The sequence below is a fragment of the Protopterus annectens genome, chromosome 5.part0 (genome assembly GCF_019279795.1).
Source record: "Protopterus annectens isolate FY-2018-M chromosome 5.part0, PAN1.0, whole genome shotgun sequence".
Taxonomy (NCBI): domain Eukaryota; kingdom Metazoa; phylum Chordata; order Ceratodontiformes; family Protopteridae; genus Protopterus; species Protopterus annectens.
This window is the reverse complement of record NC_056735.1, coordinates 1,715,887,936-1,715,915,571: the sequence shown is the minus strand read 5'-3', so window position 1 is coordinate 1,715,915,571 and position 27,636 is coordinate 1,715,887,936. Positions and strand designations below refer to the sequence as shown.

Genomic DNA, 27,636 nt, shown 5'->3' with positions numbered 1-27,636 from the left:
ACATTGTACCCACCCATACACTGCAAGAACTTAAGGGCATAACGTAATTTTAGAATGAGTTTGCGTTTTGATTTTTTCAGTGATTGCTATTACAATGTTGAATTGTCAGGACTCGTGGTGCTTGATCTTGAACTTCCAGGAGGGAGTCCCCCACACCGTTACTTAGGTTACTAGTGTTACCGCACCTCATTTTCATGGTATAAGTGGAAAATCATTGATTTTTCTGAAACATTTGGTTTGTAGGAAATCTCTGACCTTTCGTAGTCAGAGCATTAGTTGTTGTCCATCTGCACTATGCTGACTTTATGAAGTAATAATGGCACACGTCTTTATATAGTATGGTACACTTATCCTTATGTGGTATAGTATACATGCTCTTATGTAGTGTGGCACATGTCCTTATATATTATGTTACATATGTCCTTATATAGTGTGGTACACTTGTCCTTATGTAGTATGGCACATGTGTCCTTGTATATTATGGTACACATGTCCTTATATAGTGTGGTACACTTATCCTTATGTAGTGTAGTACACATGCTCTTATGTAGTGTGGCACATGTGTCCTTATATATTATGTTACACATGTCCTTATATAGTGTGGTACACTTGTCCTTATGTAGTATAGTACACATGTCCTTATGTAGTGTGGCACATGTGTCCTTATATATTATGTTACCTATGTCCTTATATAGTGTGGTACACTTGTCCTTATGTAGTATGGCACGTGTCCTTGTATATTATGGTACACATGTCCTTATATAGTGTGGTACACATGTCATTATATAGTGTGGTACACTTGGCCTTATGTAGCATAGTGTACATGCGCTTGTGTAGTATGGCACATGTGTCCTTATATATTATGGTACACATGTCCTTATATAGTGTGGTACACTTATCCTTATGTATAGTGCACATGTCCTTATGTAATATGGCACATGCATCCTTATGTAGTGTGGCACACATTTGTTCATATGCTGTATGGCACACATATCTTTATGTAGTAGTAGTAGTAGTGCACATGTCTTTATGTTGTATAACACACATGTATTTTGTCATATGGCACAAGTGTTCTTATATAGTATGCCACACGTCTTTAAGAAGTATGGCACATGTCTTTAGTGTGATACACGTCTTTATGTAGTAGAGCATGACTTTTTTGGTTTGACTGCATTACCAGCCTGTATGTCTTTGTATATTCTTTAGGTAGTATGCAGAAATATTTCTGTTTTTTTTTTCTTCAGAAAGTAATTTATTTATGTCCCCTAATGACTTGACAGAGGGAGAGAGTAGAGTTAAATGACTTTGTGCATCATATCTGTGATTTGTCAAAGTCTTTCTAGCTCTATCGAATATCCATGTGCTTGTGTCTTTTGGTTACCACATTCTTAAAAGTCTGCACAGTGCTGTATTCATTCTAAAAATAGGTGTACTGGCAGCCAGTTAAAACTTCATATTTCTCTTCCCTGCCAACTTAAATACCTGGGGCAGTAAATGACAGGAAATTTCAACACACTGTCAAATGAGGACAGCACTGCAGTTACCCAGGATTCATGGCTAATAAAAATTATGATCGAGAAGTGTGGCCCATTTAAATAGTCACACAGATCAGTATGTATGCTGTTAATATATTATATAAGAAAATTGTAAAAGTTAAAACTCTGCCTTGGCATGACAGTAGAGTGACAGTAGATAGTGCTGCTTCCACCTCACTGCACTAAATATAGTTAACAGTGGAAATGAAAACAGCAATGCTCATACAAATGAAAAATGTCTTGCAGCATGACTGAGCCTAAGGGCTTCTGTACAGATTAAGAACTGAATTTGCAGTGTCAGTTATATGGCAACTTTTGGACAGATAGTGATTGCATTTCTAGCTCAGCAAGTTTAATTCTCCAAGAGCACACATTCAGAGATTTCTTTCTTCTAATCTGTAGGCTGCACTCAAATAAGAAAACTGCTGCTAACATAATGTAAAACAAGATGTTGGATACTTTGGCTAGCACACTAACAAGAAGACGTGTAGTTCTAACAGCTACACAGAATGTAAACAAATCTATATAAAGTATCAGAATTCCTCAGAATTATCAACTAAGACTGCAGTGCCATGGGTGGAAGCTGAGGAGTGCCAAGATAGAAGTACTTGGACTGTAGTTCCATGAATAGAAATTGTGTTTGGCTCAGTGTGGTTGCTGACCTGTCTCCACTGCATTATTTACTTTAGGAATATCTGTAATATTTAATGCTGCTTCAGAAAAATTGCAAACTGTGATATAGAATATAAAGATGAGATAACCGAGTACAACTATCATTTCAAGTGCACAAAGCTATCAGTCTGCTGCGTTTTAATGTGTGACGATTTAAAAAAAAATGTAAACAAGACCATAAAGTGGGGATAGGAAGAAATAGCTATGTAAAGAAATGTTGGAAACAATGACATAGTGGGCTGTAAGTGTCCATAAAAATGGTACATTTGGCCCTGTCCTGCTTATACCCTCACTGCACAGTTTTAGATTATATTGTAACTACACTGCTTCAGAATCAGTGAAGAAGGCCACATGAAGTTGTCTCAAAACAGCTGCTAGTGCTAGCTACAATATGTTAGGAGAATTTATGCTGCTAAAGCTTGCCTCAGATTGAAGCTCTCCATGAATCATTAGAGAAGTTTCTGAGAAGGCAGATGCTGGTCATCATCATGTCTGTGATTTGAACACGTCTGTTTTGGAGGTCAGCACAAGTGTACTCCGAATAAGCAGTGCCTCTGACTTCCACATTGAAGTTGCCACTGCACAAGGGTCTGTGAAGTCATGTGTTGACCAGCATCACACTGGCAGTAAACAGATTTTCTTGAGCCAGAATGTGGTAAAATAACTTACATGACATAGTGAGCTGTTTGGAACACAGAGGCTAAAAGATGTGGAATGATGCATGCAGTTAAAGTAGTATCCTGCAGACCTTTCAGATAAAACATAATGATGCGTTGCTGTGTGAGGTACATTTATGTCTTAGATAACACCATTTTTTTGTTGTCATTTTCAAAACAAAAAAATAATCTGGAGTAGTAAAAATGAGACTGGAGCCTACCCACCTGCATGGTTGGCAGGGAACAAGCCCTGAATTTACCCCAGTAATCCTGGGTCAAATTAGTATCCCAGGTGCTAGAGGAGCTGGTATGGGAGGGTGGAAGAGAGTAGTGAATACCATCTTGTCCATATTGAGGGGAGCGAGGCATTGCAGTATGGGCTACAGTAGAAGCTGACTGTTGCAGCAAAAGCATTATGAGGGATGGAGGAGAAGCACCCGCCAAACAGAGAGTTTGTGTGTTATAGGTGGAGTTAATGTGTGTACCAAAACAAACACAGGTCTTTTGCCAATGTTTTTGAAGTCCTGCTTGTGAAGTCTGTTGTGTAGCAATGGAGATTAAGGTACATAGAAAACCCCAAGGTACTTGAAGATGCTGCTACCATTGGAGCTGGCCTGGGTACTCCCCCTATTATGTAGTCAGCTGGGTGCCATCCCACTGTCACTTATTCACTCATCTAGGACAGACTCAAGGTCTTAGATAAGCTGGACTGCTGGTTGGATGAGGTGAAATGAGGTGAGCTCCACTTGCCCAATTGATGATGTTCATCGTGCATACAGCTGCAGTAATCACAGATGGGTTCTCTGCCGTCAGGCGGTCCCTCGGTCGGCTGAATTCCAAAGTCTTGGTCCAGTGTCGGTTGTCGTCGCTTTCTCTTCTGACGTCATTGAGGCCAGAGTATATAAGACACAGCCGACGCCATGTTCTTCAGTCTTTTTTGCCGTGCGGTGCCCGAAGCAGAAGCAGTTCGCAAGTGCCGGTCGGCCAGCTCCTGAATTACGAATATTTTGGAATCCGAAGTCTTCATTAAAGCTAAGTACCCTGTTGGGGAAACTTTTCTTGCCTCAGACCGATGTCAGAAAAAGTTAATAATTGTATTTCTTGTGGGAAGCAAATACCGCATAAGGATTTCCATTCCCGCTGCATACCTTGTTTGGGCCCAGACCACGACGTCTCTGGCTGTCGCTTTTGCGCTACCTTGAATAAACGCACTATTAAGCGTCGGGCGGAGTTCGCCCAGCACTACTTTAGTAAAGCTTTTGATTATAAAATGTCGTCGGACACTCCGACTACCGTTTTGACTAAAAAACGCAAGGAAAAGGACCGACACGCGAGGCCCGCGGTCCCCGCCGACACCACGCCAAAACAGGCTACACGTGGTCCGGTTCTCAGCGAGACGCCTTTGCAATCCCTGACTACCGACGACACTTCCTTGGCGGTGTCCTCTGTACCCGAGACCGCTGGCTCCTCGGCCCTTTCCCAGACTACAACCGAAGCCTCTGCTAATGTTGAGCCTACTAATGTGGACAGGTCCACCTCCACCCATGGTGTATTTAGGCCCTCATCTTCCTTTTCAATTAAGGCCTTTACTAAATCCAAAGCAGCCAGGCAGCCCATGAGGCCTGTTGTACAGGGCCCATCTCCAGGTCCCATGCCTAAAAAACAGATGCTTAGAATGGCTGAGGATTTAATTACTCTTATCAGAGGTTCTCAACCCCCTCCAGACAAGAGACCCAGAGTGGAGGAAGATTCTCCCTCTTCTGATCAGGGATCCATTTTATCAGCACATTCTGATGCAGAGGAACACTCTTACTCTCCTTTTGAGGATTCGGATGCAGAGCAGTCCATTCCCTCTGTATCCCCTCCTGAGGATTTTTCCTTTGGGGAAACCTTACACACCATGAGGGAACACTTCCATTGGGAAGGCCAAGACTTTTCAGATTCCAAGAAAAGACTTAGGGAATTTCTTTTGTTACCTCAACACAGACCTCTGGCTATACCCCCTGTTTTGGACATACTGGATGATGTCTATTCGGAGGCTTGTCTTAACCCGGATTCTCTGCCTCCTGCACCAGTCAAACCTGATAGGTATTACAGAGTACCCAGCTCTCACCAATTTCTCTTCAAAAGCCATAATGCTGACCCTGAAACCATTTCACAAGGCCCCAAGGGATTGAAGGCCCCCACTGCCAAAAATCCACTTCCTGCAGAAAGGGAATCAAGATTTTTGGAAAGGTGGGGGAAAAAGGTTTATACCTCGGCCACCCTAGCCATGAGGGCTTTAAATTGTCAGTTTCATATGCTTAAATATCAACAGTTCCTGTTATCACAATTGAGGAACAAAATGTCTAAACATGAACAACAAGATTTAAAGGAGTTACAGGATATGATGCATAGTGCAGAACAAGTGGGTAAACACACCTTACAATGTGGTTATGATGCCCTAGAGGCCTCAGGTAGAGCGGCAGCTACAGGATCAGTCATTCGCAGACATGCCTGGCTTAGGGAACAAAATTTACCAGATCATGTGAAAGCTAAACTTCTAGATGCTCCTTTACAAAAGGATGTGCTGTTTGGTACTAATGCTGAGGAGATACTACGGAAAATGGAAGAAAAAGCCAAATCTATGCAAACTGTCAAAGCCTTCTTACAGGTCCAACCACCACGTTTTAGCAGAAATTGGCCTTCAAAAAACTGGTCCTTTCCAGCCACTGACAAGCCCCAAAGAGGTAGATACAGACGCACAAGGGGCAGAGGGCAATCACAAGGATCATATAGAGGCCGACAATGGCAAACTCCAGCACCAAGAGGTGGCGAAGACAGTGCACAACAATACAGGAAGCAAACCCAATGACTCCCTCATTTCCATGCCAAGCATGTCTCAGCTGGCAGCACCTTTGGGAGGAAAACTAGCACTATTTGCAAGCAATTGGCATATTGTCACAACAGACAAATGGACCCTGGACATTATAAACAGAGGCTACAAATTTCACTCTTCCAAAAATGAGAGGCATGCCAAGCCTGCCACAAAATCAAAGGGCAGAGGCACAACTGCAAATTTCAAAGCTCATAAGCATGCGAGTTATTCAAGAGGTACCTACTCACCAACAAGGTCAAGGTTTTTATTCAAGACTTTTCCTGGTACCAAGGAAAGGAACCGACTGGAGACCCATTTTGGACTTATCCACCCTAAACACATTTCTAATCGTACCAAAAATTCAAGATGCTCACATTACAGCAGCTTCTTCCCATGCTGGGCAAGGAGTTCTGGCTGGTAACATTGGACCTCAAGGAGGCATACCTGCATGTCCCAATCAGACAAAGCTGCAGAAGATACCTCAGATTTCTTGCAGGTTCAATCCACTATCAATTCTCTGCATTGCCCTTTGGCTTATCTACTGCGCGCAGAGTATTCACAAAGTGCCTGGCATAAGTGATTGCCTACTGCAGACTTCAAGGGATACAAATTTACCCTTATCTGGACGACTGCCTGATCCAAGCCGACAGCAAGAACATACTTCTGGAACATCTGGCATATGTGACACGGTTACTGCTTTCTCTGGGATATACAATCAACAAAGAGAAATCAAGGCTAACACCATCCCAGAAAATAACTTTCCTGGGTGCCAACTTGGACACAAACACCCAGATGGCCTACCTTACACCAGAAAAACAAGGGCAACTATCTCAGTACTTCAAAATACTAGCAAAAAGTACCAGGCTTACTGCAAGGAAAATCCTGCAGGCTCTGGGATTCATGGCATCTTGCATTCTATTAACCCCATTTGCAAAGCTGCATATGAGGAAACTTCAATGGCACCTAAAAAACCTATGGTCTCAACACAGTCACAGTTTGGAACCAATAATTCCATGTTTGCTAAAGGAATTTCTATGGTGGGCCCAAGCATGTCAAGCAAACAAAGGCCTCCCATTCTGCAAGCCTCAAGCAAAACAAGTCATAACCACAGACGCCTCAGACTACGCCTGGGGGGCGCACATGACGAACAGGTGCATTCAGGACAAATGGTCCCAAAAAGAAAAGCACCTTCACATCAGTCAAAAAGAAATGCTAGCAGTAATAAATGCAATTACAGCTTTCAAGGACTTCCTGCATCCAGGACAATTACTGATAAGAACAGACAACACCACGGTAATGTGGTACATAAACAAACAAGGAGGAACACATTCATACCCCTTGTGCAGACTAGCTATGACTCTTTGGAACTTGGCTCTGGAAAGACAAATCGAACTTCAAGCACAGTACTTGCCAGGATTGGAAAACACACTGGCAGACAATCTAAGCAGAAAAATGACAGATCCACACGAATGGAAGTTACATCCTCAGGTGTTTGCAGAAATAATCCAAGCATGGGGGAGGCCAGACATAGATCTTTTTGCCTCCCACAGGAATCATCATTTGGAAAAGTTTTGTTCAAAGACCTTTCACCCAAAGGCCTGGAGAGTGGACGCCCTTTCATTCAGTTGGACAGCATGGACAGTTTACGCATTCCCACCTCTGCCTCTTCTGCCCAAGGTGTTTTTGAAAGCAAGAACAGACAAACCGAAGATGATACTGATTGCTCCAGATTGGCCAAGGCAACACTGGTACCCACTCCTGAGGAGCCTAACACATACTCCTCCCTGGTCCCTGCCTCTAATGCATCTTCTGCGGACTCAGCACAGCTACAAAACTCTTCACAGTCAGCTGAAAACACTCAATCTCGCTGCATGGAAAATTCCTTAACACCACAACAGAACCTACTCTCCAAGGAGGTACAGGATGTCATTTTGGAGGCCAGAAGGCCAGCTACTAGAAAAGCTTACTCCGCAAAATGGAAGCGGTTTTGCTCTTGGAATGAGAAAAAAGGCCAGGACCATAGAAAACTGAACTTGCCTCAGGTATTACAGTACCTAGCGGAGCTATTGAACAGTGCACTTTCTTTTCTTCCATAAAATCCATGCCTCAGCCATCTCTGCAGAATTCAACACGGATCCTCCTTTATTTTCTCACCCACTCTTACGACAGTTCCTCAGAGGGGCTAAGAATATAAGACCACCAAGGAAACAACCAATACCAGCCTGGGATCTTAATTACATACTAGAAAAATTAACATTGCCTCCTTTTGAACCAGCTGCCTCAACAGATTTGCAATATTTGTCCTGGAAGACAGCCTTCCTTCTGGCCATCACTTCAGCTCGTAGGGTTTCTGAACTTCAGGCCCTCATGGCGGTGCAGCCCTTTCTCATTTTCCATCAGGACAGCGTTTCCCTTCGTACCAACCCATCATTTATGCCTAAAGTGGTATCCAGGGTAGCTTTAAATCAAGCTATACACCTACCCACCTTTTACCCCAATCCTCAAAACAAAGGGGAAAGGCTGCTACACTCCTTAGACATCCATAGGCAGCTTCGTTATTATTTGGACAGAACAAAGTCCTTCAGGAAATCAGAACAACTCTTTGTGTCCTATGCTGTAGGGGCTCAAGGGAAGCCAGTTACAAAACAGACTATTTCAAAGTGGATAGGCCACTGCATACGGTTTTGTCACTCCTATCATGGGAAATCTGTTCCTGCAGGTATCAGATCACACTCCACCAGGGCCACAGCTACCTCTACAGCCTTCCTCAGAGGAGTTCCTACCAAAGATATTTTGGAGGCAGCCACCTGGAGTTCTGTACATACCTTCACAAAACACTACCATCTGCCTTTATATTCCAGAACAAGAGCAGGCTTTGCCACTGCTGTTTTGCAGGGCATTGTGGCTCAACCCAGTTCCTCCTAGTACCTACCACCCAGTGCATAGCTTTGGGATTCTACCCATCCGTGATTACTGCAGCTGTATGCACGATGAACATAGTACAGTTTTGTACCTACCATAAATGTAGATGTTCGAGTGCTAATACAGCTGCAGTACAGGTTTCCCTCCCTCCTTCCCCACTTGGTAAAGGCATGAGGCCTAGCAACCTCTTCATACTACCTGACTGGGTTATCCGGCTATGTTTTATTTGCTTGCTACTACTGATTTTGGATTATATTGCATTGCTTGTATATGCATATAAGCACTATTTAGGTATTGCCTTCCTTCTGGGGGCACCTGACATCTGGGGCAAGAAAGACTGAAGAACATGGCGTCGGCTGTGTCTTATATACTCTGGCCTCAATGACGTCAGAAGAGAAAGCGACGACAACCGACGCCGGACCAAGACTTTGGAATTCGGCCGACCGAGGGACCGCCTGACGGCAGAGAACCCATCTGTGATTACTGCAGCTGTATTAGCACTCGAACATCTACATTTATGGTAGGTACAAAACTGTACTGTCAGATTGACCTGGTAGAGAAAAAAGTTTCATTAGCAAAAGAGACTAGAGTCTGTCACAGAACTTATACTGTAGCTGACTGAGGCATCCGAGTCTGTATCCGAGTCTATGAGTCAGTGTTTGGAGACTGGAGACAGATTTTTGGTTCAGCTGTGGTGTCTTCCATGTACTGCTGACAAATTTGCCTACATATGGGCTGTATCAAATGAACTGCACCTTAATGTGAAATTCTGAGCAAGTGTGAAAGTGATCCAGTGTAACTTTACTCATTCCCTTTCTTCAGTCAGCCTTTACACTCTGGAGCAACTGAAAATAATATTTTAAGTTATGCACTGGATACTGCATTTAACTTGCAAATAATGTCAGTGTGGCAGCATTTGGAAAATGTTGCTGTCAGAGAATGCTTCTTTGTTTAGATGGCTGAGAAAATGAGTATATGAAGTTTGGATTTCATCCCATTTTCCTTGCAAATACTCACCGGTGTTGTTTTTAAATGCTAACTTTTAGATCAGCGAGCAGTTGTTTTAAATCGGGCTGAGTGAAAGACAGTTGCATCTGAAGAAGCTGTCAGAAGTTGTATCTGGAGAGTCTGTCAGAAGTGTACTATTTAACCTTACTGATGCCACTTGTTGTCTCCATTTTGGGGTAACTATTGCTACTGTTACCTGTGTCTACAGATACCACCTCATTGAAATTAGAAGAAAATCCAAAATCTTCCTCAAATTTCAGAAAAGTGGTCCCTTAGATCAGTACTGCATGTCATGTGATTATCACAGTGGTGCTGTAGCCATGTCATTGTTTTATCAAAATATGTACCGCATTTAATCATCATCTGTTTTGTCAGAAGACCCTAACCTTTCTTATCTAAACTATCTAAACTACGTCTTGCTTGTAGTGTGTTTGACACTTCTCAACTGCTAGTAAACTGTCTCATTGTGAGATTTTACCAGTTCTAATAAATGGATTGGAAAACAAAAACTTCAAAGACCATTGCAATGAAAGCAACTAGTCAGTTTATCTTTACCTCCCCCATAACAAGCCTACCTTTAATGTTACTAACTCAAGTTGCTGTACTGGTAAGGAAAGGAATTCATTTTGAATTTAGTGACCTTATTTCAGAGGTACACTTTCTGGTACTTCCATCCTTGTAAATTTGGATGATTACCAGTTTTTTCCATTGTGTAAGCAATACAAAGATTATGTAGAAAATGCTGTTGTTGAGTCATGTGCTTCACTTACCTGTAGTCATCATGACATTTTTATCAAGTATATATTTTTGCATCTGAAGCAATTTGTAAAAAGAGACCATGTGTAAACAATAGGAAACATATGAGAGTATCAGTTGGAGTAACTGAAAAAAAAAAGTTTCGTTTCAAAAACTGTTAGCAAGGTCCATGTGTGATTACTGTACCACTGAATCAACAGGAACCAAGGAATGCCTGTTAATAGCAGTGTCAAGATTGTAGACATGTTCAGACTAGAGAGGTGGGATGGCAAGAATAAACAAGTTGTTCAGAATTAGGTGGGCTAGGTGATCAGATTGACATGACCAAACATAGTCAAGAGTTCAAAACTTTTCAGACTAGAACAGACACCGACTCCTCACTCATCTGACCCACGATTTATTTCTGTGGTGAAAGCATGTTACCGTGACATCATCTTCTGACATGCCTCCAATTAAAAAAGTGAGAACTATTTTATATGGGAGAGATGCATGCATACTACTGAAAAGGGAATTTAAATTTCAGATTTAAATGCCTTTAAGTTAATTTGTGTCTGACATTCATTCTCCATCCTGTAACTGCTTTAGGTTCCCTACCCTTCTGTTTGTTGTGCAAGCACAACAAGAAATGAGCTTGTATATAAATTGGAGTGTTGGTTTTCAGTCCTGCATCTGGTGAAGTCTTTGGAATACTGCCGAAAACGCTTTGTACTACAGTGTATGCGTTAATGTGTGTTACTGTGTGTTTCTGGCTTTATTAAAACATCGGACCTTTCTAGTCTTGGCTGTTCCTTTCCTGAGTACTTCAGCTTGGTTATTTGATTTTATTTGTTACCTGGAGCCTCATTGCTTTGGATTAATTTGTGTCTTGTTGTAGCCTTTTTGTACTGTAGGTGTACCTTTTCTTCCTCAGGCTTGTCTTTTCCAATTTCATGGCAACATTGCTCAAAATCTTCAGTAGGTGTTCAGGCTTCAAGCCGTAGAAGAATGCATCATTCTTCTGTTTATTTATTTATTTATTTTATGAACATCATGCTTTCAAAATTCACACTTAAGGATTTGACCTGTATGACCTTTTCTCCTATATCACAAATGAGCCAGTGGTGTGGTCTGTTATGTTAGCTGTACAGTAGAGAGTTGATTATCCAAACTAATTGGGAATTAGAGTAGTTTGGATAATCAAACTATTCAGATAATCAAACATAAATTGAACTGAATAAAAAACGTTTAAAATCTTGTTTTTTCTGTACTCAGGGAATGCACTTTTCAACCATTCAGCAAGTCCATTGGACAATAAAGAATATTGTTTACACATAAGCTCGCTACAAGTTCAAAAAAACACACACAAGCTAATATGCATAATGTTTACATATTCAGACTCTATGATTTTTCCTACCGAAAAACTTTGGAAGGCTGGGTTCAGATAACTGATGTTTTGGATAATCGACTTTCTACTGTAGCCATTTCTATTTTCTGAAGCCAGCTGGGGTTAAGAAAGAAATGCTTGAGTCATATGTTGAGTCATTTATTAAAACAGACAGTCTAGGTGAGACAGACTTCCTGTCTCACTGACTTGAGACTTGAGTCCTTGTACAGCTGGAGTGCCTACTAACAGAAACATTTGTCCCATGGTGATAGTGCATGGTTTCTCCCTCAGGTGATAGATTATGTAACCATGTACAGTATCATGGTAGTGCATAATTGCCCCCTTCCCACAATAGATTATGTAACTGTGTACAGTGCAGTGGTACTGCATAGTTACCCCTCACAGCTGAGTGAGGACTAACATAACTGTAGACTGTAGGGCTGGTGCATGGCTACACCCCAGCAGATTATGCCACTGTGTATACAGTAGTTGTAGTAAATTGCTAACACTTCCCCTTGGTAAATTGCATAACTGTGTACAGTTATATGGTAGTGCAAGGTTACCCTACCAGCTGAAATGTAATGCAGCTATGTAGACCATAATGGTGAATCATGGTTCCCCCCAACCCAATTGATAGCTTATGTAACTGTGTGCTGTATAGTGTTGGTACATGGTTACCCCTACCCTTAGCTGATAAATTATGTAACTGTGAACACCATAGTGGTGTTGTATAGTTACCCCACCCTTCATGTACTGGATTAGGTAACTGTGTACACCATAGAGATGGTGCATGTTTATCACACCCAGCTGATGGCCTGTATAACTATGTACACCATAGTGGCAGCAAATGGTTACCCCCACCCATCATTTGATGGATTAAATAAATGTGCACGCTATAGTGGTAATGAACAATTGCCCCCACCCTGTAGCTGATGGGTGATTTGAGGACAAAACTAATACATAATGCTGAAAACTCTGCTGGAGAACACTTGGAGCTCACTAAACGTATAAAATGAACTTTAATAATCAAGATATAAAACAAATAAGCACTTTCATCTAAAAGCATACAGACTGAAGAAGCTGATGGATTATATAGTAAAGCATACCATAGTTATAATGGATGATTAGCTTACCCCCAGCTTATCGTACCTCACAACTGCGTAGCTCAAGAAATCTGGACAAAGTCTAAAATAATGAGGAGTTGAAGACCCAAAAAGGGGGAAGATTTTAAAAATTGCTGTTCTAAACTTAGAAAGTTGATTGAATAACAGTTAAAATGTTTGGATTAGCATGTATTTTTCTGAAGGAATTAGTCTGAAATTCAAACGTGTGTCATTGTTTAGTACTTCATTCGTCAGTGATTTTTCAGAAAACTACAAATGCTATAAGGCAAAAATGTGGACATTCTGTAAAAGTCTGGACAGTTAAAAGTTATGCAGCAAATGGACTGTGCAGCTTTGTACAGTATAGACAACTGCTAAGTACCATGCTTTGAACATGGCAAAATTATTCAACTAATTTCTGACAAAATCCATTCTTAGAGTCATGGGGACTTGAGAGATAAAAAGTATGTCAGAAGAGCACAGGCAGGTCAGTCATTTATTTTTAGTAACAGCAGCAGGGCGGCTGCAGTGGTGCAACGGTTAGCATTGCTGCCTCACAGCAAGAGGTTCTCCGGTTCGATTCTCAGCTGGGGTGCCTTGTGTGTGGAGTCTGCATGTCCTCCCTGTGGTCGCGTGGGTTTCCTCCGGGTGCTCTGGTTTCCTCCCACATCCCAAAGACATCCTGTAGGTGGATTGGACACTCTAAATTGGCCCTACGTGTGAGTGTGTGCATGTGTGTGTGCCTTCTGTGGAAGGTTGGATGCCAGGCTGGCAACTCGACACTGTAAAACTCCACTGCCAATCATGAGCAAACAGGTGATCCTTTGTGGTGATCCCTAACCGGGAAAAGCCAAACGAAGAAGAAGAAAAAAGAAAATTCAAATCAGGGCATTGTTTTGCACAGAGTACTACATCTTAAAGCTTAAATATTAATACACTGTTGTGCAATTTGCAAAGTTTATAACCAGCTGTTTTATTTAAGAAAGCATGTGCAACTTAAATGCCTATGCAATTTTAAGCAGTAGAGCCAATCTGGAGGCAGCAGGAAAGATAAAACAGCTTTTGGCTTGCTCTGTTTTGACTTTGGAGGGTTTGGAGGTGTTTTCTACAGTATCAACATCTTATAGATTGACTTGATTGGCAGGATAATCATTTGGAATGTTAGGACCAGCATGAGCGAGTCCCAAAATACAGAGACCAAGTGGCCGAAGAAACAGACTTATAGCTTCATAGGTTTTTACTAGGCTAACGATCACTAGGGCTGCTACAAGCCTAGCCATGCACCCCAAATCATTTGGTTCCCAAGTATCATGAGCATCTGTATGGGGGAGGGGGGATGTAAGGAGGGAGGTAGCTAAGGATTTGTAAGGGTGGTTTTAGTTAGGATAATACTTTTCTTATTTGATGGCCTTTGTCCATAAGGGACATAGGGGGCCAAACTGAGGGTAAACTTAAGATTTCCTATGTAATTGTCAAGGTTTTATTTGAATAGGTTTAGGGATGAACTCTTGTTTTACATGGATAGGGAGCATATTCCATAGTGCTGGGATCCTTTGGGACTCAAATTTTTCTCTTTCCAGCATGTTCTCTTTTTGTCACAAGTGAAGTTCGGATCCCTGGATCCAGTATTTCTGGTGCTGTCTGTTTTGCATAAGTGCACAGATCCATTAGGGTTGGGTCTGAGAAAGCTCTGCTGTGTATACAAAGTCTAAGATGGCCATTTCTTGGAATATTCCCTTATCTCCAAGGCATAGCGATATCAAAGTTGGTACATATAAGTTTGGGGATGTGGGGGAGCTTGCCCCTGAAATCAGTGGTGCAGGGGGGTTTGCCACCCACACAAAAAAGGTTTAAAGGAGAAGAGCGATATATGCAATTCACTATTTTCCTGCAGTTCTTTTTTTTTGTTTGTTTTGGTCTCTTTGCACTTGCAGGCAGCCAACCATTCTTGGGTGCCATTTTTGGTTCAGAAAGAGGCCCTGTGCAGTGATTTTGCATGGTCAATAGAATCACCACAACTGGCCATCTTCATGGCTGTGCTAAATGCTAATGAAACATTCTCGAGCAGTGGCTGATGCCAATTAGCTACATGCTATCCCCAGAAATATCTGTGAGAACAGAGTTATGCAGTCAAGCAATTCAGAGAATAGCTTGGTTGCATAAATTAGTACAGCCAGCTGTCTCAACTTGACCAAAATACCGTATTCCCTCATTACTTCCATCAAGGGAAACCCTGTTACAGGTAATGTAAGGATGAAGCGGAGAAGTAGTAGTGGTGTTTATGTATATGTGTGTGTGTGTGTGTGTGTGTGTGTGTGTGTGTGTGTGTGTGTGTGTGTGTGTGTGTGTGTGTGTGTGTGTGTGTGTGTGTGTGTGTGTATGTTAATGTCTGCATGTGTGTGGGGCAGTGCACAATGATGGTGCCTGTGCAAACACAGTGCATGTGCTGTGAGTAGTAATTACCACTGAATAGTGCTGTATAGCACTGGCAGTAACTGTGTCCAATTTAAAGGCGTTCAGATTGGCTAAAATTAGGTATTTTTTTAATCCAGCTAAACACGTCTGTAAATCAGTTTTTATGTAAAGGCATTCAGATTAGCTGAAATGAGGTATTTTTTAATCCAGCTAAACGTGTCTGTAAATCAGTTTTCAATTGCAGTTTATGCGATAGTAAGGGATTCTTTATAAATCCAAGGCTGTGTCTAAGACCTCAGCACCTCGGATTATCTGAAACTCCAAGTTAGAGTATTTTCAGAAGTAGTACAGATAAATAGCAGAATGTTGGGAGGAAGCTGAACCCCCACATCAGAAGCACCTACCACTCATAACAAAACGTATTCATAAGACCCTGAGTACCAGCAATTTAATTAATACACTCCGGCCATCCATATTCCATAACTATCCTTTTGTTGGACTCCAGAAGGGGGTGGAATAAAAACACATATCTAGTGCAAAGTGGAAATATCACTGAGTAGATGTAGACTGATGACATTATCCAAAAATATCTAAAGACTGATTTTGTCATCCTAACAAAGGAAAACAAAAGTATGTCAGGTATCCTCACCCATGGACTGTAATAGGAAAATACTATGCTATACTAAATATGAAACACCCCCAAAATATAAACTTGCAACATTAAACCGAAGAACAAAACAAATATACAAGGTAATATAATGTCAAAAAGAATACACAAATCAGTAATCTTTCCCATTCACTACAATAAAAAAAGTTAATTAATCAAATATGCAAGAAACTAAAGTACACACTACCAGTAAATCAAAATAGCACCCATACACCGTAATAAAACACAGACCATGAAAAATGTCAATAAGAACCACAAATCATTAAGAATGTATATGAAGTATAATGCTTAAAATTAGTGAGTCAGAACACTATTAAAACAAGTATAAAACACATTACAGTTAAATGAAATGCATAATGTAGATAAAATATGGTGCCACAGTGGCAACAGTGCTAATAAAGAACACAAGAGTATTCAGGAAGTTTCCCTCAGAAAATCTCTGTTCCTGAACCAAGACCTGAGACAACTCACCCATCCCATTCAGAAATTTACAGAACACAACTAAATTTGTATTCCTGCACCAGTAAAAAAAGTGTAATAGTATACCATTAAATTGAACAGGAACTGGGAATGTAAAAAAATTTATAATGGGATCACTGGAATATGTGGAAGTCTGAAGTTTGCCCCAACCCCACTGTATGTGTTTGCTCATCCTTTGCTCAGCTCCTGTGTATTGGAAACTCTGTGTTCTCCATTAGGGGTGCAGTAAACTCCTCCAACAGACCCATGGTCTTTTCCACCACTCAAGAGAGGAAAGTTAATCACAGCTACTGAGAGCCACTACTCCTAGGCTAGCTGAAGCTGGTACATGCAGGACCAGATTAACAAGGGGCTGATGGAGTTACAGCACCAGACCCATTTGTCAGAAACAGGCCCTTTTGTTTCACTTCCCACTTTTGTTAATGCCACAATAAATAAATAGGCCACTTATAATGTTTATCCCCAGGCCCATGATTCAACAATGGGTACAAGTAAGGCAGATTGAATCCCTGTTTGGACATCAGGTTAGGTATTCTCCATCTGTGCTTTTGGGCTGTCTTGTGTTATAGAATGCATTTTGTTCATTCAAATATGTTGTTTGGTATTTACCAGAGTCAATGAACTTAGGCATAATACTTTTAGCACAAGTTTAATCATGGTTTGTTTGGAATTGTAATGCCTCTGATAGTGCATTAGTAATAGAATTGTCTTATATTTTCAGGAGGAGCTGAAAAGCAAGTCCAAAATTTGTGCCAATGTCTTCTGTGGAGCTGGCCGGGAGTGTGCTGTAACAGAGAAGGGTGAACCCACTTGTCTGTGTATTGCGGTAAATTTCATCTGTTTTTTTTTTTTTTTTTTTTTTTTTATGTTTCAAAGACTGCTTAACTACAAGTTTGATCTGTACTAATAATGAAGGTTAATGTTCATAATGTAGTAGAGGCAGTTTTTGCACTGTGGGGAGCTGAAGATATAACTACCTCACATTTTTAGACAACATGTTTGTTATTTCTTCTTCTGTACAATAGAAGCATATCTTTTATTTTTTTTCTTTTGTGTAAGGCATATTTGCCTTAACAGGTAACTCCAGAAAAAATCTTGACGTTCAACATTATATCTACACCATTTGTTTTGTTTTTTTTTCTTTAATTGTTTTAATCTTTACTTCTGAGACATGTTCTCATGGATTAATACAGTAATATTTCTTCATAATAATATTTAATAAAACAGGTAAGCACTTTCACGTCAGTTTGACACTTCATCAGACCAAACAGAGTTTAGATACACAAACCAAATTTCACTCATTCAGTTAATCAATAAAACAATTATATATTCAGTGACACAAATTCCTTGCCTTCAATAAAGGTTGTAATGGTACCATACCATTTAAACCAAAGGTATTATGCCATACATTTATGTCTTCTTCTACTTCATCAATTTTATTTTCTACATTCTTATCTTTTGTTGATAATTCTCTGTGTTTTCATTTAAATATTCATTGGTTCTTTTATTTCTTACATTTCCCAAAATTCCTTATACTTAAATATATTTGCCATTCTTTTCATTTAGCCCTTTAAGTAACTTACATAAGTTTAATGAAGCAGTATAAACTACTGAATTTATCATACCTAATCCTTCTTCTTCCTTGTTCATGTAAAAAAACACCCGTTACCAGGATTTTGTCTTGATCCCCACACAAAGGAAAACATTATTTCTAAGAAAAGTTTTTTTCATATCCTCTGGGAATCATGATAACAGTGGGTAAATATGCTATCTTTCATATTAACACTGAATTATTCAAATGTACGTTTCCATAATATACAAATATCTGTCCGTTATTATTAATTCCCATACCTTTTTATGGTCTTCTGTATCCCTAAAACAGATATTTTCTTCTTAGAAAATTGTATACCTGCTCTTTGTATTGTATCACCTAATCCTTTCTTTTTCTTTATTAAGTGCCATGCCCCTTTCTTTTGATCCTTCAACTAATTAAATAGTAACTTATTTTTATCCAGTCTTTATTTTAGTTGTTATAATAATATCATCTGCATAAGACATCATAACTGGAATTTCAACTTGTGTTTGAATTTTATAAATTGTGTTTTTCATTTTATGTTTCACTTCTCTAACTACTGTGTTCATGGCCAAAGCAAATAAAATACTGCTCAGTGGACACCATTGTCTTATATTATTATACACCTGTGTCTTACATATTACTCATATCTGCTTTTTTTACATATCCACCCACTAATTAAAACCCTTACTTTGTTATTCTTATAAGCAGTTCTGCACACTTGCTTGACTTTATTGTTAATATTGTACATATTCATTATTTTACCATAATATATCACGCTGTATTGAATCAAATGCCTTATTACCATCACTTTCCATCAGTTTTATATCTTTTTTTATTATTTATATCATCTGTAATTTTTCTCACTATAATTAGCAATTCTTAACATCCTTTTCCTTTTATACCGTACAAAATTTTTTTCATTATGTATTGCATCTTATTTTCAAATCTCGTATGTATTATTTTCATAAACATCTTATTGTCTGTATTATTTAAAACTATTGGTCTCCAATTTTTTTTATCTTCTTTTTCTCCCTATTTTTCATATAAATTTTAATATTCCACTACACAATTCCTTATATTTCAATCCTTCATTTAACCATTCATTGAATACACATATTAAATCGTTTTTCTGCCAGCTTTCTAGATTTTTATACATTTCAAACACAATACCATCTGGACCTGGTGCTGATTCTACATTTAGCTGTTTAAATATTTTTTAATTAATTTAATGAAATATCTTTTCCAAATTCTCTGATGTTCTTCGTGTTTCACCGTTGCAGTCATTACATTTGCATAATCTGCTGGCAGGTTGCCTTCAGTCGGTCTGATTAACAAAGTCTTGGGTCCTGCGTCGGTTGCTGTCCCTTTTTCCATGACGTCAGGTCTTCAGGGGTATAAAACATGCAGCCGACGCTATTTTCATCAGTCTTTCTTGCCACACGGTGCCCGAAGCAGAAGCAGTTCGCAAGTACCGGTCGGCCGACTCCTGAAATTTTCATTTTCGAGTTTCAGAACCAAAGTCTTCAACCTAAAGCTAAGTACCCCGTTGGAGAAACTTTTTCTTGCTCCTTACCGATGTCAGTAAAAGTTAATAATTGTATTACTTGTGGGAAGCAAATACCTCATAAGGATTTTCATTTGTACTGTATTCCTTGCCTAGACCCTGACCACAACGTGCCTTGCTGTCGGTTTTGTGATAAATTTAATCAACGCACTATTAAGTGTCGGTATATTTTTGCTTCTAAATATTTTGGCTCAAGATTTAACTATCCAGAAATGTCATCGGTTAGCAATCCGACTACCGGAATACACAAAAAACGCAAAGAAAAAGACAGAGACAGACCGTCGAGGTCCAAAACCAACGACGAAGCTTATCCTAAGGTAGTCGCCGGTTCACCGGTACTCAGTGAGGCGCTTTCGATATCCACTATTTTTGATTCGCAGGCCTCAACTGAGACCCATTCGGAGTCCGGTATGCCGTGAGACACTTTAAGTATTGAACCCGTGGATGTCTCTACCTTAGATGAGTCCGGAGCCACTGAGCAGGCACCGACTTCTGAGGGTGCTTTCAGGCCTAAAGATTTGTATATTAAACCAACGCCATCTCCAAAACCTAGGCCAAAATCAACTTCTGTGTCTAAAAAACTGATGCTTGGGCCACGTGCACAGGCCCCTATGCCTAAAAAAACAAATGATCAAAATGGCTGAGGATTTAATTACCTTGATCAGGGGTTCCCATCCCCCTCCTGCTAAGAGGCCTAGGCAAAGCACTGACTATGAATCATCAGATCAGGTTTCTATTTCTTCTGATTCCTCTTCTAGTCAGGAATTATCTATCCCACCTTATGAGGACTCTGATGCAGAAGAATCCATCCCTTCTGCTTCTCCTCCTGAGGATTTTTCTTTTGGAAAAACTTTGCATACCTTAAGGGAACACTTTCACTGGGAGAGTCAGGATTTCTCAGAATCTAAAAAGAGGCTTAGGGATTTCCTTCTTCTTCCTCAGCATAGGCCTTTGGCTATACCTCCTGTTCTAGACATTGTTGATGATGTTTTCTCAGAATCCAGCATGGCTCCTGATTCTCTGCCTCTGGCTCCTAGTAAGCTGGACAGATATTACAGGGTTCCTGACTCCCACAAATTCCTTTGTAAAATCCCTACTGCTGATCCTGAAACCATTTATCAGGGTCCCAAGGGCATTAAGGCCTCTACTGCTAAAAATCCATCCCCTTCTGATAGAGACTTCAGGGTGCTGGATAGATGGGGTAAGAAGGTTTACACGTCTGCAACCTTGGCAATCAGAGCTTTAAACTGTCAATTTCATATGCTTAAATATCAGCAGCATGTCATGGGCTTACTTAAACAGAAAATTATGTTGATTTCTGACTGTGTGGAAAATAGAGTTGCAGGATTTATTGCATTCAGCTGAACAGGTTGGAAAGCATACTTTGCAGTGTGGTTTTGATTCCTTGTAGGCCTCTTGCAGGGCCGCTGTAACTGGATCTGTGATAAGAAGGCATGCTTGGCTCAAGGAGCAAAATCTGCCTGATCATGTTAAAGCAAAATTGTTGGATGCTCCCTTACAACAGGACAGTCTATTTGGTAATAAGGCAGAAGAAGTTTTGAAGAAGATGGAAGATAAAGCTAAATCTATGCAAACTGTAAAAGATTTCCTACAAGTGCAGCCGCCCAGGTTCAGTAGGCAATGGCCTACTAAGAGTTGGTCTTTTCCAGTACCCACCAGAGCTACTCAGGTCAAATCCAGACACTCCAAAGGCTCCAGGTTTCAGTCACAAGGAACTTACAGAACAAAACAGTGGGGTGCCTCCACCTCCAAATCTGGAAGTAACAAGGCACCTCCCTACGGTAAACAGTCTCAATGAGTTTCCTCTGCCATCACCAAGCACTTATCTTTTGGCAGCCCCTGTGGGGGGAAAACTGGCACTTAATGCACGAAACTGGCATCTAATTACCCAGGACAAGTGGGTTTTAAATATAGTATCCCAGGGATACAGATTTCATTTCCACATGTTGCCAATCCCAAACGGATGGCCAGATCTGCCTCCAAATCAGTGGGCAGAGGCCTCATGAATATGGGGGCTATTCAGCCAGTACCAGAAAAGAAAAAGGGACAAGGTTTTTATTCAAGACTTTTCCTGGTACCCAGAAAAGACAATTCGTGGCATCCAATTCTGGACTTATCCATTCTAAACACATTTCTGGACATTTCTAAATTCAAGATGCTGACTCTACAACAGTTACTGCCTATGCTAGGCAAGGATGCCTGGTTGGTAACTCTAGACTTAAAAGAGGCTTACCTGCATATCCCAATCAGGGAATCTTGCAGAAGATACCACCGCTTCAAAGCAGGCTATTTGCATTACCAGTTCTTTGCACTGCCCTTTGGCTTATCTCCTGCGCCCAGGGTCTTCACAAAGTGCCTGGCACCAGTAATAGCATTTTGCAGACAAAGAAACATTCAAATTTATCCATGCCTGGACGACTGTCTAATTCAGGCAGAAAACAAGGACACACTTCTACAGCATCTGGTGTTTGTAAAAAGGCTTCTAACTTGTCTAGGGTACACCATAAATGAAAAGAAATCACAACTGGTACCCTCTCAAATAATTACATTCCTGGGTGCAAGCTTGAATACAACTGCCCAGATGACTTACCTCATGCCAGAAAAACAAGTGGCCACAAAAACCCAGCTATCTGCAAGACAAATTCTGCAGGCCTTGGGGTTCATGGCTTCCTGCATTCTACTAATTCCATATGCAAGACTGCATATGAGGAAACTTCAGTGGTACCTAAAAAGCTTATGGAGTCAACATTGTCACAACCTGGAAACAATGATTCCTATCATTCCTTGCCTGCAGCAAGAGTTCCTGTGGTGGGCAGAGGCCTGTCACCAAAACAAGGGACTGTCATTCATTCCACCCCCTGCCACCCAAACCCTGACTACAGACTCATCAGATTATGCTTGGGGGCGCATCTGGCAGGAAGATGCATTCAGGGCGAATGGAGCCCAAATCAAATGCACCTGCATATCAACCAGAAAGAAATGCTAGCTGTACAGAATGCTCTGACTGCCTTCAAGGATTATCTTCATCCAGGACAACCACTGATAAAGGCGGACAACACCACAGTCATGTGGTACATAAACAAGCAGGGGGGTACCCATTCCTACCCCCTTTGCAGACTAGCCATGGCTTTGTGGAACACGGCCTTGACTTACCATATACATCTACAAGCTCATTTCCTGCCGGGAAAGCAAAGTACTCTGGCAGACGAACTAAGCAGAAATTTTATGGACCCACACGAATGGAAACTGGATCCGCAAATCTTCAGCATGTTGACACGTAAATGGGGGAGCCCAGACATAGATCTTTTTGCCTCACACTAAAACTATCAGTTGGACAAATTCTGCACAAGAATTCATCACAAGAAAGCTTGGAAAGTGGATGCTCTATCCTTCAGCTGGAAAAACCTATCGGTCTATGCCTTCCCCCTCTGCCTCTGCTCTCCAAGGTCTTACTAAAAGTCAGACAGGAAAAACTAAAAATGATTCTGATTGCTCCAGACTGGCCTCGCCAACATTGGTACCCTCTCCTACGCAATATGTCACACCTTCCTCCATGTTACCTGCCTCAGACACCTTATCTACTGTCTCAGCAGAACTATCAAATTCTGCACACTCAGCTGCAAACTCTGAATCTTGCAGCATGGCTACTCAACTAATCTCTCCAGTTACAGCTCTCAGCAAACCTGTGTTGGATGTCATTTTGGAGGCCAGAAGGCCTAGTACTAGAAAATCTTATGCTGATAAATGGAAAAGATTCTGTGCCTGGAACCAAGCACAAGGAATAAACACAGCAATGCCCAATATTCCTCAGACTCTGCAATATTTAATGGAGATGCTTCACAAGGGCCTATCTTTTTCTTCTATAAAAATCCATGCCTCTGCCATTTCGGCTCATTACAACACAGAGCCTCCCCTCTTTTCTCATCCCCTGTTAAAGCAGTACCTCAGAGGGGCCAAAAATTTGAGACCTCCCAGGAGAGCACCAACTCCTGCATGAGACCTCAATTTTGTGTTGAAAAAACTCACCCTACCTCCTTTTGAACCAGCTGTTACTGCAGACATAATTTTTTTATCGTGGAAGACAGCTTTTCTTTTAGCAGTCACTTTAGCTAGAAGGATCTCAGAACTACAGGCTCTCATGGCAGTGGAGCCTTTTATTATTTTCTACCCGGACAGGTTGGCTCTCAGGACCAATCCATCCTTTATGCCTAAAGTGGTATCTAGTGTGGCTGTTAATCAGACCATTCATCTGCCAACCTTTTTCCCAAATCCACAGAACAAGGGTGAGCAGATTCTGCATTCCTTGGATGTACACAGACAACTAAAATTCTACTTAAACAGGACAAAATCTCTAAGAGAATCTGAGCAATTACTGGTAGCATTTGCTGCAGGGGCAGAGGGAAAGGCTATTTCAAAGCAGACAATCTCAAAATGGATAAGCCATTGTATTCGTTTCTGCTACATGCACCATGGTAAACCTGTCCCCAAGGAGATCAGATCCCATTCCTCCAGGGCTGCATCTACTTCCGCAGCCTTTCTCAGAGGGGTTCCTACCAGAGACATTCTAGAAGCTGCTACCTGGAGCTCAGTTCATATGTTCACCAAACATTACCATTTACCTCTCTTCTCTAAATCCAGAGCACGCTTTGCCACTGCTGTCCTGCAGGGCCTTATAGCTGCCCCTAATGCTGTATAATTCCATCCTCCCAACCATAGCTTTGGGATTCTACCCAAATGTAATGACTGCAACAGTGAAACACAAAGAACATAGTACAGTTGTGTACACTTAACATAAATGTAGATGTTCAAGTGTATTAACTGTTGCAGTCCTGGTTACCCACTGTTCATCTCTTACTATACCTCTTCTTTCTTTTACTATGCTCAAAAGCCTTTTTGGTGTAGTTGCTTTTATTTGGATATATATATATATATATATATATATACATATATATATATATATATATATATACATATATATATATATATACATATATATATATATATATATATATATATATATATATATATATATATATATATATATATATATATATATATATATATATATATATATATATATATATATATATATATATATATATATACACATATATATATATATATATACATATATATATATATATATATATATATACATATATATATATATATATATATATATATACATATATATATATATATATATATATATATATATATACATATATATATATACTTTGCTCCCCATTTGGGGTGCTCCTGATATCTGGGGCAAGAAAAACTGATGAAAATGGCATTGGCTGCATGTTTTATACCCCTGACGACCTGATGTCATAGAAGAAGGGACAGCAACCGATGCAGGACTCAAGACTTTGTTAATCAGGCCGACTGAGGGCAACCTGCCAGCAGATTACCCAAATGTAATGACTGCAACAGTGAATACACTCAAACATCTACATTTATGGTAAATGTACACAACTGTACTTTATTTTGCTAAGAATATTTTTACTTCCCATTTTGTTATGTCATGCATCTTTTTTACTAAACATTTCTTCTACATCACTTACAACAATTTCCATAATTTGGTGCTGACTTTTCTTTTTATTGCCTTCTGTTTCTTTAATTTCTCTCATTATGCTACTAACCTTCTTTACTTTCTTCCTTAGATAAGGTGAAATTTATTTTCTTCCTTGTAAAAAATATTTTACTTGTACAATATTTCTCTAATTTTCTCATATGTTTTTTACAAATCTCTTATTTCTTTCCCATAATAATATATTTATTTCTTTTCTAAGTTGCTCATTATATATTTATATATTATATTCCTGCTTTTCTTTTTCCTTTCTGTATTTTTCAGGATAGATAATCTTTATATTTTCTTTTAAAATCAATACAGCATTAAGACCAGTTAACATAAAATGCCTTCATAGTAATATGATCCTTCCATAATTGCTTAATATCTTTTTTCTTTGTCATTCTATTCATTTTCATTTATTCTTTTTATGCCTTTTCCTAACTTCATATACTCCTTATTGTGACATATTTCTAACCATATTGCCATATGATCTAAAAAAGCTGTAATAGTTTCTTCTTCCATTATATGCATTCCCATTCTGATATTAAAAAGTAGTATATTTAAATTTTTACAAGTCCATGTTTTTTAATTCCATATAGTAATTTTCCACATTTTAATTACTTTCATTGACTTTTATACACGCTTTCTTCTTTTCTTTTTATTTCCCATTAAGTCACAGTTGAAATCTCATGTAATTATTATATCCATGTTTACAAACACATAATCCAGTGTTGTTGTTGTTGTTGTGTCTTTCGGCTTATCCCGGTTAGGGGTTGCCACAGCGGAACTCCGGTCCGCTAATATTTGGTAGTGGATTTTTACGTGCCGAGTTACCAGCCCTGACGCACAACCTTCAACGAAGGCACGCCCATTCACACATGCCTCCACACAGAAGAAGCTCTAGCTGAGAATCGAACGAGACAACGTCTTGCTGTGAGGCGACAACGCTACCGCAGCAGCACCACTAATCCAGTATTATCTGAAATAAATTCTCCCTTTGTTTACTAGTTACATTTGCATATATATATATATATATATATATATATATATAGCAATAATTCTATATACCTTTTCTTGCCATCTTAAATCTATAATAGTTGTTCTTCCCATTTCAACCAATGTAACATCCAGGATTTTTACTACTCTTCTACATAGCATTCATTCTCTATGTTCCGTATTATTTCCCATCCCATAATTTTTGTGTCTGTAGCCTTTCTTCCTGTGTCAAAGTCCTTGTGCCCTGCAAAATAATTATATCCATGTCACATTTATTTCACCACTCTAAAGTTACTATCCTTCTAGCAATATTTTTCATACTATTAACATTCACAGAAAGAATTCTTAAATTATTCCTTTCTCTAGTCTTGGTTTAGGAGCTATCATCCTGTACTGATTTCTTATAAGAAAGGTTTCATCCATTTCCTTTTTTCTTTTCCTTTATATTAATAACTTTAAATTTTCTTTCTCTATCTTTAAGTCATCTACCAATAGACTTCTTTCTTCCTCTTACCATTTTCCTACTATATCTTCTTTATCACTAGCTTCTGGTTCTATCTCTAATTCCTCTCCTTCGTTGTCTTTTTCAGTATGTCCATTTTTTCTAAGGTTTCACGTATTTGTCTCATTTTCAATCCTTTCTTTCTCTTTACTCCAATGTCTAATACTTCATTTTCTCTACAATCCATCCATAAAAGTCCCTTTTTTACGTTTGTAACATTCAACAGCCTCATGTCCTGTTTTACCATATATGTAACATTTATTCTTATCATAACTGTTAATGAAATGTTCTTCTTTTCACAAAAATAACATGTTTTGGTTGTCCCAGTGTTTTACAACACCCCTGTTACCATCCACATTTTTAACACTTGGAATACGTACAATTTTTATCCATTTCTATTTTCAGAGTACCATTACAATCCCATGTTCCAGTCCATAAATCCCTATTTTCATAAACTTTTAAAATGTCTGTTATTTCTTTATATGTATTCTTTAAATATTCTTTTAAAGTCTCCTTTTCCACTTCCATTCTGAATTGTATATGTACTTTCTTTTATTGTGTGTTCATTCCAAGGATTGTCATTTTTGTTCATATTCACACAGAAATCTCTCCATAGTTTGTACAGTCTCAAACAAATGTCACAGAATGTCCCTCATGATTAAAATAAATGCTCTTGCCTGTTGTACTTTTGTCCTCAAAGGTAAAATGATATTGTCCCTTACCACATATCTGTTAGTTCCTTTTCCATTTTTCTTTGTATTCTTACCACACATTTTCTTTCCTCTGTCTTGTTTTTTCTGCCCCTCGCTCCTCGTGTAGCTGCTACTGTCTCTGCATATATCTTCTTTATCTTTCTGCTGCTTTCTTCCAACATTCTTCTTCATCTCCTTTGTTTATTTTCTCCATAATGTCCCCCTACGAAACCTCTTGCTCTGGCTCACTTTGGTTTATTAGTTCCTATATTATAC

At 39.6% G+C, this 27,636-nt stretch overlaps 1 protein-coding gene across 1 annotated transcript in view; it reads left to right on the top strand.

The window, feature by feature from the left end:
• The window catches only part of FSTL1 (follistatin like 1), a 667,434-nt gene that overhangs the window by 325,313 nt on the left and 314,485 nt on the right, over positions 1-27,636 (top strand). Inside the window, exon 3 of the mRNA XM_044071507.1 lies at positions 17,156-17,260. Within this exon, the coding sequence (XP_043927442.1) occupies positions 17,156-17,260 (105 nt within the window). The remainder of the gene's footprint in view (positions 1-17,155; positions 17,261-27,636) is intronic.